Source organism: Argopecten irradians, chromosome 10, assembly GCF_041381155.1.
Source record: "Argopecten irradians isolate NY chromosome 10, Ai_NY, whole genome shotgun sequence".
Taxonomy (NCBI): Eukaryota; Metazoa; Mollusca; class Bivalvia; order Pectinida; family Pectinidae; genus Argopecten; species Argopecten irradians.
This window is the reverse complement of record NC_091143.1, coordinates 15279833-15298068: the sequence shown is the minus strand read 5'-3', so window position 1 is coordinate 15298068 and position 18236 is coordinate 15279833. Positions and strand designations below refer to the sequence as shown.

The 18236-nt window shown below is 35.1% G+C and overlaps 1 protein-coding gene and 1 pseudogene across 1 annotated transcript; one reads left to right on the top strand and one right to left on the bottom strand.

Annotated features, from left to right (window-relative positions):
- Positions 1-240: 240 nt before the first annotated feature.
- On the bottom strand, positions 241-3741 carry LOC138333213 (nuclear receptor 2C2-associated protein-like). The gene is made up of 4 exons (XM_069281428.1): positions 3697-3741; positions 2793-2883; positions 1991-2161; positions 241-1709 (listed from the first exon to the last, which is right to left on the bottom strand). Exons 1-4 carry the CDS (start codon positions 3729-3731, stop codon positions 1590-1592), a joined length of 417 nt encoding a protein of 138 aa, XP_069137529.1. The 5' UTR covers positions 3732-3741; the 3' UTR covers positions 241-1589.
- A 68-nt stretch (positions 3742-3809) lies between these two features.
- On the top strand, positions 3810-14852 carry LOC138332556 (uncharacterized; annotated as a pseudogene).
- The last annotated feature ends 3384 nt before the right edge of the window (positions 14853-18236 follow it).

Here is an 18236-nt window from a genome sequence, read left to right as displayed (position 1 = left end):
TATATATGCCAAAAATGCTATTGCATATCATACGTTAGCGTTTTGTAGTAAATCCAACTGTAGTGTATTGAAATAACAACATGTACTAATCAATTATATGCAACTGTTTTTGCATCATTTGGTATTGCAACATTCGAGAGCCGTGGATTTTTCCCGCGTAATTACATGTATGATAACCGTATGTTACAATTGTAAATTAAAATCGTCAAAAAAAAATAGAATTGTAATGATCCACCTTTATATACAGATTAACATTTTAAATACATAACATCGTTCTCTGAATACCAGGGAATCGCTAGAGAATCTAATTTAATTGAAAAGTATGGACGTAGGCTGACAGCCTCTATATCATAAGACTTATTACACAGATAACATGTTTGTGTTCTGAGTGTAGGAGTGGTAAAATACACTGTATATTTGAGTTCTGTAAATAGCTATCTGGCAATACATCATATATAAGTACAAGAAAATATTATCATATGTCATCATTGTAACAAGCCTAACTTTCATAGACCTGCTTAATCCATTGTCGCCGCTATCAGTGGCGATAATTACAGGGGTTAGAAGTAGTAATCACTAGTATCACAAGAGTATAAAGGGGTATAGAAAGGAACTAGAGTTACCAGGATTGCCTTCACAGAGAAATAATGTAAAATGAATAAAATCCCAAATCTACTTTCTAAGAGACCATATGAATCCAAAGTAATTTATGAATGTTTTAAACTTACTTAAAGATGTTCTGTTAAACAGTTAAACATATAATTTTGCACAGAAATGCGAAGACATATGTAATAAAAAATATTAATATTCAGAAAGATCTATTCTAGTTGCTATATATAATAAAGTTCAATTCTGGTGGCATGCTACTTTCTTCTTTCAAACACAGGTGCATAATGTACCAAAGTGTAATCAAAGCACCCCTAAACCCTGATTGGCCTTCCTGTATGTTTATCCTGATGCAAATGTAGAATGTTAAAGTGTACTAATACTACACTTACATCTATGTTTGTCTGTTTCCTTTGTTGGTGGGGTGGATCGGAGGACCATAAAATCGTATGACTTTGTGATTTTGCATAGGATACGCCTACCAGGAGTTGTTGTGGTAAATTATATGAGTGAATAGTCTGCAATCAGCTTGTAGTATGATGCTGAATGTTCAATGAGCCCAATAGAGGGTGTCTGATGGAGGAAAGTTAAAAGGGACAGAGAAGGAATGGCAAATGAGAGAAATAAGTTGTACGATGTTTAATACTGGTATATAGACTATCTTGAAAATATCACCTATGACAAGTTGCTTTGGAGGGGATTCAACAATTGTTTCATCCCTGAATACACCCCTGATCACCACAGTCATAAGTATTTTCATAAACAATTGAAATAAATTGTATTAGGTAATGTAACGAGTTATTCATCTTTGGTCCAAGGTTTCCAGTTTAGATTACATTCTATCTCCTTCCCACCAAACTTGAGTCTCTGATCACTTTTGTCACAGAACCTGGAACGCTCCTACAAAGCCTGCTTCATTTCATGGAGTTAGTGATTGTGTTCAGTTGTATCAACAACTCAATTGGAACGACTTCAGTCTTTTGTCAGCTTTTCTCTCCTAGTATTGACAGCTGATATATTGTAATACGTCCAAAAAAGTCAGTACTACTGTTGAACACAATTCTGAAACTGGACAACTTCAGGGATTCTGGAAGCTTGAAGCTGTGATGAGGTTAAGGAAATTTGACTAATGTTGAAGTTTGCATAATACCTTTACATTAATTGAACAAAATTTCCTGTCTTCTATATAAAAAAAGTAGAAACATAATACCATAATGGATTAAGATAGAATACTACTCAAGTATCAAGGAAGTCCAAGTAGGACATCATTGATGTCTGACGGCCATATAAAGAAAGACAACTCTTATTGGGAAATTATTAATAGGATGTACATAAAGGCCCTGGGATATATGCAAAGGTGTAAATGTAAATGTTTTAAGGATATTTGTAACGAGTTGACATCCTCTGGGTAGAAATCCATAACTTTTTTTATTTGTTCATCATTGTGTGACTCTAAACAACAGTCTTTTCCAGCAAATCCTCCTTGGAATTTGATCTGTATCTCTGACACATCACATTCTGTCTCTAAATTCACATGGATCCACTGTGGTGATCCCTGTTAAAAACAAAAATATCAATTGTCAATACCATGTGCAACAATATAGATACCTAATATGTTCTTCAAATTAATGGTTTTTCCTCGTTAATATTAAATACCATGCACAACAATATAATATGTTCTTTAGATTAATGATTCCCCCCATTTAGATTAAAACTATGTATAACTAAATTCCTTTTTTTGTTTGTTTGATTTATGTTTTGATTATATTTAAAAGTAATTAATCAGGACATATTGAATTTCAGAATAATGAGTTCTACATTAAAACATGTTTATAATGAATATGCTTACAACAAATTCATGATTATAACATAGTGATTTACATTCCTTGTCAAGGTTCCTGTTATATATATAAAATGAGCTAGCTATAGTATAAACAAATTATGTTTATAGCAAAGTAATTTTGCTGGTCTTCAAAAAACTAGTTATAACATTGTTTTACTGTATTTGTTTTTAATCATCAATATAAATAACGAATTAGTTGGTTGCACTTTTCAAGATTGTTGATGTTAAATGAGTGTGTACATAACTTTATATCTAGATCTGCCTGCATTGTTTACACGGATCACAAAGAATCATATATATCATTACATCCTTTACATATTTTATAAAAGTTTTAACTACATACCTGGTCTGAGTTCCAACATGTGTCCTCCTCTCCATCAAATAAATATTTCTTGCCAAACTGCTTGGTGTCTCTGTTCAGCACAGAGCTCACACTAAAATAGGATTAGACAATAACGGTAATAAGGTGTACACTGTATGCCTGTAAATATGCTGGTATGCCTGTGAATTCAGGAGTGTACAACTGTACATGTATGATTATATAAAAAAATATATATATAGAAATGAAATACCTATTGCCATTGTATAGAATACAACCAAAGAATGATTAGATATATGTTATACAATTTTTTTTACAAATGTATTAAAGTGTACTGCAAACTAGATATCTGATATAACCATATACATGTATTTCAATGGTAAAAACTGCTAACACTTTGTATTCAATTTAAATGTACAATGTAGAATGCAGACTGATATGTTATGTTATGCATACATGTGCATGTGTATCGGGATTGGATTGGGTTGAACATCAGTGACCAGAAAGCTTATTCCAAAATCTGCTAGTGTTCGGAGGTCCTAGGATTGTAGGCTAGTGGAATTCGACTAAGTTGAACATCAGTGACCAGGCACAATTAGAGAATTTGGCTAGTGTTGGGAGGTTTTGGGTTCGAATCTCCATGTTCGGCTGTTATATTTTCCTCAACTTACGCATGTTACGCATCTGTTCATTTACGTGTGTACACGATCAAATACAGTGTGATGTATGATATACAAAACATACATCTGTGTCATCAGCATACAGTACTAGTGTACATCAGCTGTACATGTATATTATACTGTAGAGGCGTAAATCGATCTAAATCAGCTGTACTAACAGTGGTATTGAGTATTAAGATAGAAAACATATATTTTTAAACAGAGGTTCGTAGAAAATGATACAAATACGCAATGATTAATGGCCTTACCGCACACGTGTGCTCCCATCCACGAGTGTTGTCATTCTGTCAACACACACTCTACCCATGCATTACAAACACCTCACTGCACAGATGCATGGTGATCGGCGTTACAAGGGAGCTTAAGTGTTTTCTAACGAAAAGAATCGGACTACAAATACTTGCTGGCGCTTTTTGAGTATATAACATGTGTGTGCTATATATTCGGTCGATATATTTCTCTCTCAAGAAGCAAAGTTAATGTCACAGATGTAATGAGCAATTTGCGTCTGATGAAATTTATGCCGAGATCGTTTTGTATGAAAGGACTAATATTTAGCCCAACAGATGCAGGATCCGGATCTGTGTATGGCGTTTCATTTTACAGAAACGTTTCATCAACAAACAGGTGTGATATGCCTCCAAAGAAGCAAAAGAATGCAAAAAAGGTAAATTAAAAGGTGTATTAGTTTTCGTAATGCGCTATATTTTTTTCAATTTGTATTCCAATCAGACTGCACTGCACATGTATTTTTTCAAACATTTTATGTTTGAGATTGATTTGGGTAACTTCACAGTCCATATTTTTGTTGATTTCCAAAATGTATGTAAACTGGAATCCAAAAAATGAAAAAATAAAATAATTTTCCTGTAGAACACCATGTGATAAAGTTTTTTGTTTGTTTGTAATAACGTGATCGACAAAAATGATATCTTAGTTTTGGTGGATAAATCGGCAAAGAACTAAAGCTTTATACCTACGCTATATTTATTATGCAGATTGTGGCTTTCCGATTATTTTTACTACGTGTAATTCTTTGAAAAAAGTATTTAATAGGGGTAGAACAGTAAGAAGGCACTAACTTTGGCATTTATTCAGATATCAACTCATAACATTAGACACATGCAACGTCACTTTTGAATCAGTTACACTATACATAGGGCGATAAGTTTAAGATCAAAAGTTAAACAGCTCATTGTGGAAATAAATTTATTTCCTTCACTCTCTATAAAGTGTTTCAACTTTTGAGCTACATATATACACTGTATTTTGTTGCTACGTTTTTCTTTGAAAATCCCTATTGTGTTATATTCACAGATATGTGACATGCAATATAAATTTTCTATAATAACTTGAATAGATTTTTTATGTTATGGAGATATAACACAAATATATGAGCATACTAAGTCTTAATAAACCGCGAAGCAGTTTATGATGAGAGAATACTAAGATTTCGGTGTCATATCTTCATTACATTACAAAAATCTATTCAAATTAATCCTTAAATGTTATTTTTTCGTTTATGGACTGATAAAGTAAAATCTTTAGCCAATGAAAATGCTCGTAACTACTAACAAGCCAAGTTGATTAATTGAATTATACTGCATTAAATGAAACTTTATTTCTAGGGATCAGCATCTGTAGAGGACACTAGAAAATAAGGAGGAAATGACTTAGGGCCTGTTTTTACTAACCCTAACTCTACTGTCACCATTCAAGTATTGGCGAAACCGGGAGCCAAAGTTAACGCGATCACAGGCAAGTGTAAGAGTTATCTCGCTTTGTAAGTTATTGGAAAAAAAATTGTGACCAGTTTTTGAAGGCCTCTTAAAGGCCCAATACCTTTCCGAAACGGCTTTTAATTTTTAAAATGGGAATGTAAAACAAGATCGATAATTTTGTAGAGTCGCAAAAATTATTAACTTACCGTTAATACTACATTTATCATCACCTTCTGAACGATTTGATTAGAATAAATAACGGCAAAACAGCGAATTGACTCTCCACTGTTTTCATATATTACGTAGGAAATCTGGCATATGTTTGGTGTCGTAACCTTATTTCAGGTCATCGGTATGCATTTTCTGATGTTATCAATGTTTTTTAAGAAACCTTTATATTTTGCTCCGGAAAGGTAATGGGCCTTTAATGCCAACTAATGACATGAGGATAAAAATATGATATTGTGACTATTGTCATTATGTGTTTGTAACTTCAGAGATGAAAACGAAAAGTAACGGCAGAAGAAACGATGGACGCTGTTACACATGTGCTTTAAAGTTACACTTATGCTATGTTATCTGCACTATTGCTTAGTTGCATTAATCAATTGTACAAAGACTTGTGAATAAAAACTCACAATTAAAATGACATTCCTAGAGGATTTCCTGCTTAGTGACCGCCTTATACTTATCAGTACATCCCATTTGAGTTTGCGTTAGTATGAATGCCCAGTAGTGGTAAGTCTGAAGGCCATACAGGTTGATTTAGTTGGTTGGGATTGATTTAAATTTTATTAACACTCATAGTCCTTTAAGATCAGAAATATGGTGTATTTGGTGTGATGCGTGTGTGAAGTGGAGGTGTAGTTTGAGAGACAGCAGTATGTTGTGTTGTGTCTCTTTGTGATAGTGGAACAGTTCTTTTTATATTAGGGAAACATTCTGCCAGAGACACACAACAAACATACTTCACCTGCCAAAGTTATACTGACAAAGGGCGAACCAGTCGTCCCACTCGCTTTATGCTGATCGCTAAGTAGGATGATTTTTGTAGACTATAGTGCGTCTAATTCCTCACAGGAGCGCCCAACTCCAGGCCAAAAGTGTCTAATTCCTCACAGGAGCGCCCATCTCCAGGCCAAAAGTGGCTAATTCCTCACAGGAGCGTCCAACTCCAGGCCAAAAGTGGCTAATTCCTCACAGGAGCGCCCAACTCCAGGCCAAAAGTGGCTAATTCCTCACAGGAGCGCCCAACTCCAGGCCAAAAGTGGCTAATTCCTCACAGGAGCGCCCAACTCCAGGCCAAAAGTGACACTGTCATAGCAGACGTTAGTTATAGTGAAGTAAGCTAGGGAATAGAGGAAAGATAAGACTCAAAATTAAGTCGCCTTTTAGGATAGGTTGAAGACACGTGCGGTCCGAAGGCCCGTTACGCCGAAAATAAATAATCAAGAGTAAATACATGCAATACTACGAATGTGTTTAAAATAATATTTTGCAATAAGGTATTACATCACATCCATTAAATGACCCTGGCCGTTTGATAGGACGTAAATATAATAAACAAAACAAAATCAATATTAGTTTCGAGAACCTTTTAATCCAAGAAAGTCTATTCTCGCGCACAATTCAATCGTAGTGTTACAAATGTTTAACCTAACAAACTTAACAGTTTCTTAGTTTGACTACCTTGGCGTCAAAATATGCCATTGTCATATTGACCATGTTGGTGCCCAAAACATTCGAATGGTGATGTTGGAATGATGAGATAGGTATTACGCAAGTTACCAAAAATCATTTTCATTGTATGATAATAAAGTTCACAAATAACATTGAAAAATATGGAAACATCTTAAGGTTTGATATTGTTTGTTAGGTTTGATAGTGGATTAAAGGATGGTCACCCACGTGTGTCCGATGTGTTGCAGTGTGTGATTGTCTGTATGTTTTTGGATGCTGTTGTATATTAGTGTTGTGTGTCTTTGTAATAAAGAAACTCTTGCCCTAATTACAGTACTCTATCACGTTTGGAAGAATCGAATGAATTAGCAAGAACGAGGAAATATGAAATCGTTATTTAGTCGTTTTTTTTACATCCATGCAATGAGGACAGTAGAACGAATATACGTACCCGGCCTACTATACCTTTCGGCCGGGTACGAATTGATCCCTATGTGTCGTAGTGGAGCACTGCCTCCGAAAATCATTCGGGCATCGTTTTCTTTACTTTTTTGTAGGTTTCCAATTATTTTATAATTAAAAATTTACATATGATTTTTGTCCAAAACAAACATAACTACCATTCTTAATATCTACCGTACCGCTCACAAGACGTCAAATTCACAATTTGTGGACTTGCCGTATAAATTTCCTTCAGAAAGACCTTCATATGTACTATGTAAAAAAATTATGTTTCGATGTGAATTTAATATTTTATGTGGTTCAGTTTTATTGCCTAGAAGGTAAGCGATATCAAACAAGTACGATAAAAATGCAAACAAAAGTTTTATAATGGTTTGTATAATCATTATTTGCTCCATTACCAGTAATAGGCACCAATTGTAGCTCTAAAGACGACACCATTTTCAATCAAAAAATCTTTGAGCTACAATATAGCAGCTATGAGGACAGCAGATACAATTCTTACGCCCTACCGGCATCTTAGGTATTACCCTCTGTCACTTCTGTGGTACAGTTGAACAGAACCAACCTGATAAAAATGTTTATGCATCATGGCTAACAAGATATTACAAGCTACACAACATATAAGATTACAAGGCAATAACAATACCCTTTCTTAGTCATGATGCATACACACTTGTTCAACTACTGTTCGACTGTGCAAGAAGGCATGGAAAATATCACTAGATTTAACGATAACAAACTACCTTTAAATTAACTAACATGTAACCCTGTTTTAGCATTTGTCATGAACTAGTCAATCGTCGCTTTTATAAAGATTCATATATGCAAGTGGTTTGATATGTAAGGTAAATTGAAAAGAATTTAGTAAAGAAAGTGCAAAAATGTATCAAAATGATGTGAAATATTTAGCCATCTTATCACACTTTATATTTATTTTCGCACTTATGACCACATTGTGTCTTGTGACAAAAGAGGTTTGGATGATATCGTTTTTAGATTCCACCATGATATGAGATCTCTGCTTCATGATGTTCAAGCTGTCATTGTCACCATTTTTTATATTCCACCATGATATGAGATCTCTGCTTCATGATATTTATATAATTGTCACAGCTGTCATTGTCACCATTTCCTTCGACATTACGATTATCCACACCCAATTCATTAGCATCGATAATACTGTGATTTATATATAAATGACCGTCATATGTCTCCGTTGACCCAGAAATCCTTGGATTAGGTTGACCTGCCGGTCGCTTGACGTTCGGAAACCTCATTCTTATGACATATACATCAAGGTGTGTAGTCATCCGAAGTGAAGTCTTGGCCGCGGTGAAGGTCATGACGAGGAACCACCAGCCTTATTCTGTGTTCCTGTGTAGTAAATAACTACATCCACTCGGCTCATTGTTAGGGTGACCTCCAGATCTCACATCGATCTCCTGCTGACTGACAGAGACCTTGATTCTTGTGAGGACCTGACAGTTCATTGATGACCTGATTAGTGTGAGCAGAAGATACCAATTTGTTTTACCAACATCAATGTGGTATGTCGGATTTCGTTATTACCTAAGTACTCACGTTTTCTTTTCGTCCCACTTTAATTTTCATATACCTGTCTCCACGGTCTCGTAATACTGACTTGCATATTAGAACTACTGACATCTGCCTATCCCATTCGCGTAATACTGAAACTCAAATATTTCACCTGTTGCCTGAATTCAAATGTCCTTTGAAATACACAAAAAAAAAAAAAAAAAATAAAAAATAAAAAAAAATAAGCATAACATAAGAAAACAAAGCTTAATGTGAAAATGAAAATGATGGAGCGTGGACTCATTTGAATCAAAGGGATAAGTCTGAGGAAGCGTTGATTAGACAACGGACTTTATAGACATGGGATATGTTTGAATTAACATTCGAAGACGTTGAAACCAAGTTTGTTCTCTAAGGATAACGATGACCAGCCTATAAGCATATAGGTATAGCTACACCATCGTTAATATTAACTTTACTATATATATGACTTGTGTTACCGAGGATGTCAAATGCCGGGTGTAGTCGAGTTTATTTCTCTTCCTGGTCTCGGGGTTGCTAACCTCACGGACAAAAGACTTCCTGGATTGGATTGTTTTCATTGACAGTAAGATCAACTGTTTTGCTTTTCGAGATGTTTAAATATTCCATCTATTTGACGAAATGGTACAGGTTTTGCTCCGTTGGGAATTTTGTATTCAGCAGTTGATATTGCAAGTCACTAAAAATGATCTGTAAGAATTAAAGCGAAGTATTGTCCGTAGGAAAACATTAGCTTTTAATTGTTTGAAGGATAATGTAGAATTATATAACTATTGTGGTCGGGCTGTTGGGAATGTGTTATCATCAAGCAATAACGTAAAATGAATACTGCAGTCAAACCAGTCTATAAAGGATACCAAAGAGATATATAACACTTTTCACTGTAAAATGGAAACCTAGTCAGGGTTGAAATAATATGGATGCTAATCTTATTTCCACCTTCTCCACAGCAAATTACTAATACGTATGGTAATTTCTCTAGTGATTGCCTGATATTCTGAGAGCGAAGAAACTTCCGTATTGTAAATGTAATCTGTATAAAGCTAGATTACTACAAAACATTTCATTTCATGACAAATTTAATTTAAACTCTAGATACTTATACCATGGGTATGTAAAAAAAGGGCTAAATGTAAGAACAATGTGGGGGAAATTCACGATTTTGAAATGTTGCAATACCAACTATTGTTTAAAAAAACTTTCATGTAATATAGCTATTTCAATACAGTTGGATTGACAACATGAACAATGACATGCAATATGCAGTTTGGCATATCTATAATGAAGTCAGTGAATGTACCCATAGCAGATATTTTGGCTATCGCCGTATAATTTTCGAGTGGGCCATTAAATGTGTTCTTCAGTCCTCCCTTTGATTTGATATTCCGAATTCGTAATGACACTATTTGCGATTCAGATATAAATAAGCTTTGTCCTCATAGATATATTAAACGTTATAAGTGTATACGTTAAAGTGTCTAGTTTAATGTGTCAACTCAAAAGTGAATTTCTATTGTACTACAACAATAAAAATTGTTTTGTTAAGATAATGAGAAATTCTTATCATTTACTGATGTTTTAAATCAGGAAAGCGTCTTCTGTATCAGATAGACACTGGCTACGGCGTAATGCCAATAAATCAAAGCTTACTAAAATTGTTTTTTTTTTCTTTAAATCGAGTGTGTTGAGTATTTGAAAGTTTGTACATACTTATAAGTATCGTAGTATTAGTAGTTAAATGACTTTCATAATTTAATCCAACGATTTGTATGATTTGTCATAGATCAATTCTGTAGCTAGACATACGGTTTTATCATAGGATTTACATTGATAATCCCCCTCAATAATCTATACAATCGTGAGTAATTTTATAATGGTATGATTGGTAATGACTTACATGTTAATGGTGGAACACAGTTAGAACCATTTGTTCGGAACTAAGACTAACTTCATTTTTCGGACTCAAAATCATAGCTTCCACTCTGCAAGCGCAAAAAAATAAAAATAAATAAAATAAACCCAAAGAATAATTAATCGTGTAACAGATGTTGTTTGTTTATAGTGTTGATGCTAAGATGATACTGATATCACTATCGTATGGCCGGTTATTTTCGCGCGGTGACATTTTCGCGATTTTGCGGGACATTGCTATGATTGCGAAAATTTGATCCGCGAAATATTGATAGATGGTTAAATTATATATACCCTGAACGCCACCCAATCGCGAAAAATAAAAACCACTAAGATCCAGTTTTCATGTTTTTAGATCAAATAGCGAAAACTTTGACCGACGAAAATAACCGGATATAAAATGTTTATGTTAACATATTGTGTATAGATACCGTACACCCGGTTACTTCAGCTTTGATTATTTCGCGATTTCTCGGAGGCGGTGCATATCTATGAGTGCCAAAATCTGATCCGCGAAATATTGAAAAAGATGGACTCAAAATTATATACCATGGAAGTCAAAGAAACGAAAATGTCAGACTGCTAAAATTTAATTTTCTTGTTTTTACTTCAAATGGCGAAAATGTTGACCCATGAAATAACCGGCTTCACGATATGACATAATCATTAAAGATGCCCCACCGATGACGAATGTTATTTTTTCACTATCAGAAACAGGAAGTTACTTACTTTACACCATTATCACCTTTGAAAAGTTCCATCTTCTAATTTCAAGATAAAAAGATATTAAAAATAATTAATTGCATCCTGTGGCACTATGTCCTGTATGGATTGAAGTATGGATTGCGCATGCACCGAAAGCAAAATAGAGTACTTCGTATTATTATTTTTTTGTGTTAATTAGACATACATTTTCTTGTATGTATACACGATTAAACACACATTATTGTTCAAATGATGAGTATCATTTATGATCTGTCGGCGGTTGAGCATCATAATGTGTTGATGTTAAGATATAATGTTAGTGCTGGAATATGCTATTTATGTCACAGACAAAACCAGGATGCCACAGTCGGATGACCATAGCTTTTAAGAATGCTGAATGTAGAAACACATAATAACACATTAATTCACACAAAGAAGAGTATACATTGTCTAAATGGATACCAAATGTAAAAATACATGCAATATATATTTGTGATATTGATTAAAATAATGCCTACACACATTTTGCAATTTGAAGAGTTTTCTAAATAATTTTCCTCGCCAACAAATGTAGTTTAGAAAGATATGAATATAATTAATCATATAAAATGTATTGATTTTGCATCTGTAAGAATTCAATATTAAGCAGATATTTTTTTATTCTTTGCTATTATGAATAAAATGAGTAATGCACGAAACATGAATCGCCCAGGCTTAGCCTATTTACCGTTAAGCAAATTAGCGTCTGTGATTTACGGTAAAGTGATGAGAGCGTTAACTCGGGTCGAGGCAATGTTTACAGCAGTTCCCCGTCACCAGGGACAAACGGGAGAAGAAAGACACCTTCCATACGTCAGATATCCGGTAAGATTAATCTTATTAAATGAGTTATTTCGACACACACACTTCGTTATGAAATATTGCTCAATGATCCAAATTGTAATATACAGCTTCTTTGAGAATGAGGCGAACGATATTGGTGATAATTTATTGCCCCAAGTTTATCTTTTGAGAAATTTAGGTATCTTGTTCCGCCACAAAGGAATTGTGTTTAAACAGTTCCGGATTTAGTGGTTTGATTTGACGGGCCTTCCGTTACAATGGGAACATTTTGCTACAGAAGCTTTTAAGATTTTGCGGTCGACAATATAACGACTTCAGTCAACGATAGCTGACGATAGTATCGGCTGGTATTTTCCGTCTGTTATGAACTGGTGTGTTGTTGCAGGGGTATTTTTCAATAAGGTAACGCTATAATGGGGCTAGTCGAAAGTGTTTGCAGGTAGGGTGTTGGAATTGCTGCCCCTATTTCAGGATAGTAAAATGTGACCATATTTAGGACCTTTTCTTTTCCTCCTAACTTGTCCCTTTACACCACGTTTGGCCTTCAGTTGAGTGCTCGCCCCTTTGAGGATGGCTCTTAGTTCTGTCCCCTGGCCTAGACACACTATATTCTATAAAAAGGCAGCTTATCCTCCTGCTTCGTGCTCAGTCGAAATGGAACATGGCTGTGTTTGTTTGTTTGTTTATTTCAACGTCCTATTAACAGCCAGGGTTATGTAAGATCGACCTCCCATGTATGCGGTGTGTAGCGTGTATAAAGTGCGTGTTTTAGGAGACTGCGGTGTATTTGTGTTTTGTCCTCTTGAATAGTGGAACTCTTGCCCTCTTTTAAGTGCTGTATCACTGAAGCATGCCGCCGAAGACCCCAAGCAACACACTCCACCTGGTCACATTATACCGACAACAGGCAAACCAGTCGTCCCACTTTCTTTATGCTGAGCGCAAAGAAGGAGCAGAAACTGCCACTTTTAAAGACTTTGATGTGCTAGGGGACAGAACCCAGAGCCTTCCTCACAGGAGCGAGCGCTCAACCAAAAAAGAAAAGATAAAATCCTTAATTCTCCTAGATGCTTTACACAGTGTAATGTGATCTTTCTGTTTGGTGTCGTTAATACATGTAGTATGTTTCATTAAAATAGCAATATAAAATAACTACTATTTCAAGAAGATAACACGACTAAAGCATAGTCTTCCAAGACACACATACCAGTACCATGTGCATTACATTGTATACGGAGGATATTATCCTTAAGTGACATAGACTGCTAATATGACATTAAGCCAACTAAAACAAATACGGGGTAGTTTACATTGATCGAAGAAGTTTTGTTTCCAATTATTCTTCAATGCCAAATATATGTCCAAGAGACATTATACCAAAAGTACTGGACTTATTATGAGTGTTGTAGTTTTCTTGGCCGGATTACAGAAATGGAAAATAGATGTATGATCATCTTTGAATTACAAAATTTGAATAATATTATGCATACTGTTTAATATACATGTATTTGAAATATTGGTCTATTATAGGGTTCCCGGTCACGACAGAAGACGGTCTTGGTCAGTGGACTGGACAGACAAACTGTTCTGGAGAAACTCAGTTCCCAGATGGACACAGGATGACGTATAGACACATTACATATATCTGTGATTGGCACTTGGGAAAAAGGAGACGTCATTCACCAGCGATGAGGCGAGACCAACTATTAGAACATTTGTCATCTGATGGTGCTACATACAAACTGATACAATTATTTTTCTATAAAAACGACTCCAAACCGACATATTTTGACGAAATTCAAGTGTAGCGCAAAATCGATATGAAATAGGTTAGATAAGTGATGAATGCTTACAGTTGTTGCTTTAATTGCTGCAATTGGCGAAAAAAATGACTGACAGTAAAACTACTATAAAATGAGCGCTGAAATATTCCCGATTACAGTACATTGTACTTATGTATTTATTACGGCAGAGCTTGAATAAGTATCAAAGACTTAATTGTGATAGAACTTTTAAAGGGACAATTCGGTCTAAGAGTACAATAAACCTTGCAGATATTTCGGAGACAAACCAGTTCTATTGGAAGTTAGACTAGTTAGTTTTACTGTGATATGCCAGAAAAGCCCACTGTAGTCAAATGTACATGTGAAATGTTCAATCGCCATTACACATAGCCTTGTATGCCGAACCTTGACTCTTGCATGTGTAATAAAGATTTTTTTTGTCCAGAATTACTGAAAACGCTCTTACAGTTGTGTTAACATTATTAGATGCATGTTCTTGTGTAAAAATAATTTCATCAACTCCTCAGTGGTTATATATTGCATTTGTTTTACCTCCGTGACTTTGACTCGGTAAGGATACAGCGTACATGTTGTACCTGATTAATCGTATTGATCAACGATTTTGGAATTTCAATGGTATTAATCAAAATACTTGACAATGATTTGGAATTTGTCGCTATTTCTTGTGATATGTTTCATAAGAAATGTAGAACAATACATCTAGAACTTCTATGTCATATTTTGCTCTGTGGTTATGTATAAGTATCAAAGACTTAATTGTGATAGTACTTTAAGGTCTTTAAGCATAGTTTTATTGTCATCTTTATTTTAAAAAATCCGATAATATGGCGCAGACCTATAATGTATGAAAGCAAACAACATACACTATAGGGAAAAAGTCTAAACTCTAAACAGTCCCTCTTGATGCCAACATATTGTGATAACTGAAATGATTATACATTTTTGTCAAATTCATGTCGTTATAATTTTTTCGTATCAGAAGTGTACAAGTATCATTAAAACAAACGAAGATTATGATATCAGCATTTGAGGTTTTGAAATAATATCAGTTGAAATATGGCAGAATGACATTTGGCTAAGAGCTACAATAAGGACATGACAACAATTCTAAAACCATTGTCAAGTCTACAGCATCGGGACACCACTACATTACCATTAGTCTTAGTTATTAAAATGGTGATAATTGTCTTTGTACTTTTAATAGATGTCCTCTGATAATTACTTCCTATACAAATGTATAAATTTGTACTTTTAAGACGAGATGTTCTCTGATATTACTTGATATAAATATGCATTGACTCCAAAGTGACAAAACACAAAACCGACGCAACGAAAAGATATCGATATTCAAAATTGATTTGACATAGAAAAATATGAACAAGGATACCAAAAATAGGACAAAGACTCTGTTATAAGCCCACTTAAAATAAGACCTTGCGCCCTGACAGAGAAAGCGTCCTCAGTTTCTTAAACGAAATACAAAAACAGGTCAGAGAAGAATAAGTATACAGCGATACCACGAATGATATCCAAAGCGATACTATAAAAGTCCAAATTACGCAGGGGGGAATTACTGCTAATCACGCGAACATTTCCCCATCACATTATAATATGTGAATGTATGAACTGTGTAGCTATAAGTCTGAAGGTACATCTATCGCTAAAGTAAAACATGCATCGATTTTATGCTTGAAAATCGTGAATTTAAGCACTCGAGAAAATATCCTCTTTTACAGTACACTAATGGGACGTCACGTCTTAAGGGAACGAATGACGTTTGAGTGAGATCATGTGGATTTTGTAAAAACGTGAGAGTACGTAATTGTAATGGTTTAAAGCTTATTTTCACCATCCACCAAGTCTCTGTAAACATTATTCTATTCCTGTGGGGAATTGTAAAATGTCTGGATTTTCTAAATTCTAGCGTACATCCCACTAATGCCATATTAGCGATCTTGTGTTCGCTATTGACAGCTTTATGAGAGCTTATCCCATTTGCACCAAACTTCGTGTAGTATCTGAAAAAATTGTGGATTTTTTCTTGGATTTTACTGCCATGCATCGACCATGTCTGACAGGAATGGAAATTAGGTGAAAGTAAGATTTGAATGTGAAATGTAAAAACATGTACAGTCATAAATATCTTCCCGACTGTCCGTCATGTGTTACGAGCCAGTGACGGATGTAATGGCGGTACGTTTGAGGAGCAGTCTGGTGTTAGGTGGACCGCCATGTCAGGAACTGGCTTTAGTACCGTCTGGGGGTCCCACAACACAGTTCCAACCTAAATCATTTATGCAGGCAAACTTGCGTTGTTGACAACTCCTCAGTCGGAAACGTCCCCAGGAAACCCTTACCCCTCACGTCCTAATCGATTTGCGCGGGGGCCCATTAGGGGGGAACAAAGTGGTATTTACAATCTTACATCGCATGATTTATGAGAGCATAAGCCTATTTATGAAGTGTGTAATCTGGAACTTTGAGAAATTGCTTGAATATTTTTCTCTTTTCACTATACAAAGGTATTTTATCCTTATATGAAAGAAGAATAGATTTCTGAATGTCATACTGCGCTTCGAAACACTTTCTCTTTAAGGTTCCTTTTAGGTATAGGGAAAGATCACAAAAGAGACTTTAATGAAAATCCAGCAAATGAATGATGACGCAGGTAAGTACATTCTCCGTGTGTCGGTCGTGAAACGAAAGTAGACATATTCATTATATAATTTGCCACTATCCCGGTTATATCTGCAACAAATAATGGCATCAGAACTTCTCTTAATTTAACACACTCTGAACAATATCAAACGCTTCCGCAAAATATGCTCATATATGATATATTAAAACATAAGGGATTGATATTTGCTACAAATAAGGCCTTGCTGCGATATTTATTCTTCGTTTTTTTGTTTACTCATTAAAATAGCGCCATTGATGTTTCGTGCCGTGTTTTATCTGTGTTATTGGGGTTCTGTTATGTTAAGCAGGACAATGATCGAATAATATATATTATGTCATACACAGGCCAACGATGTCTCTTTCAAAAATGTAACAAATAATGCCATACCTCATATTAAATTTCATTTTGAAACATTGACTTCGGTGTGTTGATGTCTTTCTTACGTCAAACGGAACTCCATCGCCTCGTTTTCGGAAGCTACACGTGCCACAATCTACTTCTATTGCGCGTGACATGTCGATGTCTATTGGAATATGTTACTGATATATCAATATTACATCCAAAGCGGTCGATTTATTGCTATCAGTCGTGCCTCTTGCTGATATTTCTGATTTTTTGTTTTCTAAAGTTTTTGTAATAACTCTCAACAAACGAGGTGTTATATGACAGAAGTTGTACGCTGATCCGGAAGTTAGAATGGGCAAGCCGAGCCGATTATTAGAATTCACAACCTGTATGACAGTATAACTGACTGATTGACAACAAAGTCCCCAGCTGCAGCAGCATATATTTCTGAAAATTATTGGATCAAAATCCTAATGTTTTATTGATAATAAATTTATTATTCACGTTTTAAACCACGCAGCAAAGAATCGATAATACAGCAAATATACACTATTATCTTTCACGCCGATATTCGAGCTGGTCCCTCCTACTCCAATTTGTCATGATTGTGTCCTGTTAGCCTGCCAGACGGAACAGAGTGCGAGAGAATGTTTGTAGGTGCGCCTGATGCTGACCCGGTGTCAGCGGTCTGTATGTCAGATTGGCGAGAGAACATTTCACAACAGTCTAGGTTATTGGATTTTACAGTGGTTTACATTTTTTGTGCGTAGACAAAGTCTTAAAATGCATTGCTTTAGATATCATACTTTGTAAGGTAGGCTGTACTCTGTGCTTGGTCATTTTGGACAATATCACACTTACATAAGCGGTTTGATTTATTATGGTGGCTTATTTCTCCCATAGTGTTACTTTAGGTCGCGTTACACTAACTCGACTTTGCCATGATAATTGTGTCGACCAGTCGACTTTTAAAGCGAATTATTGAGATAAATATGTCGGAAAGTCGAGTTATATTTTGTAAAGTCTACTAATTCTAAAGTGATGATGACGACAAG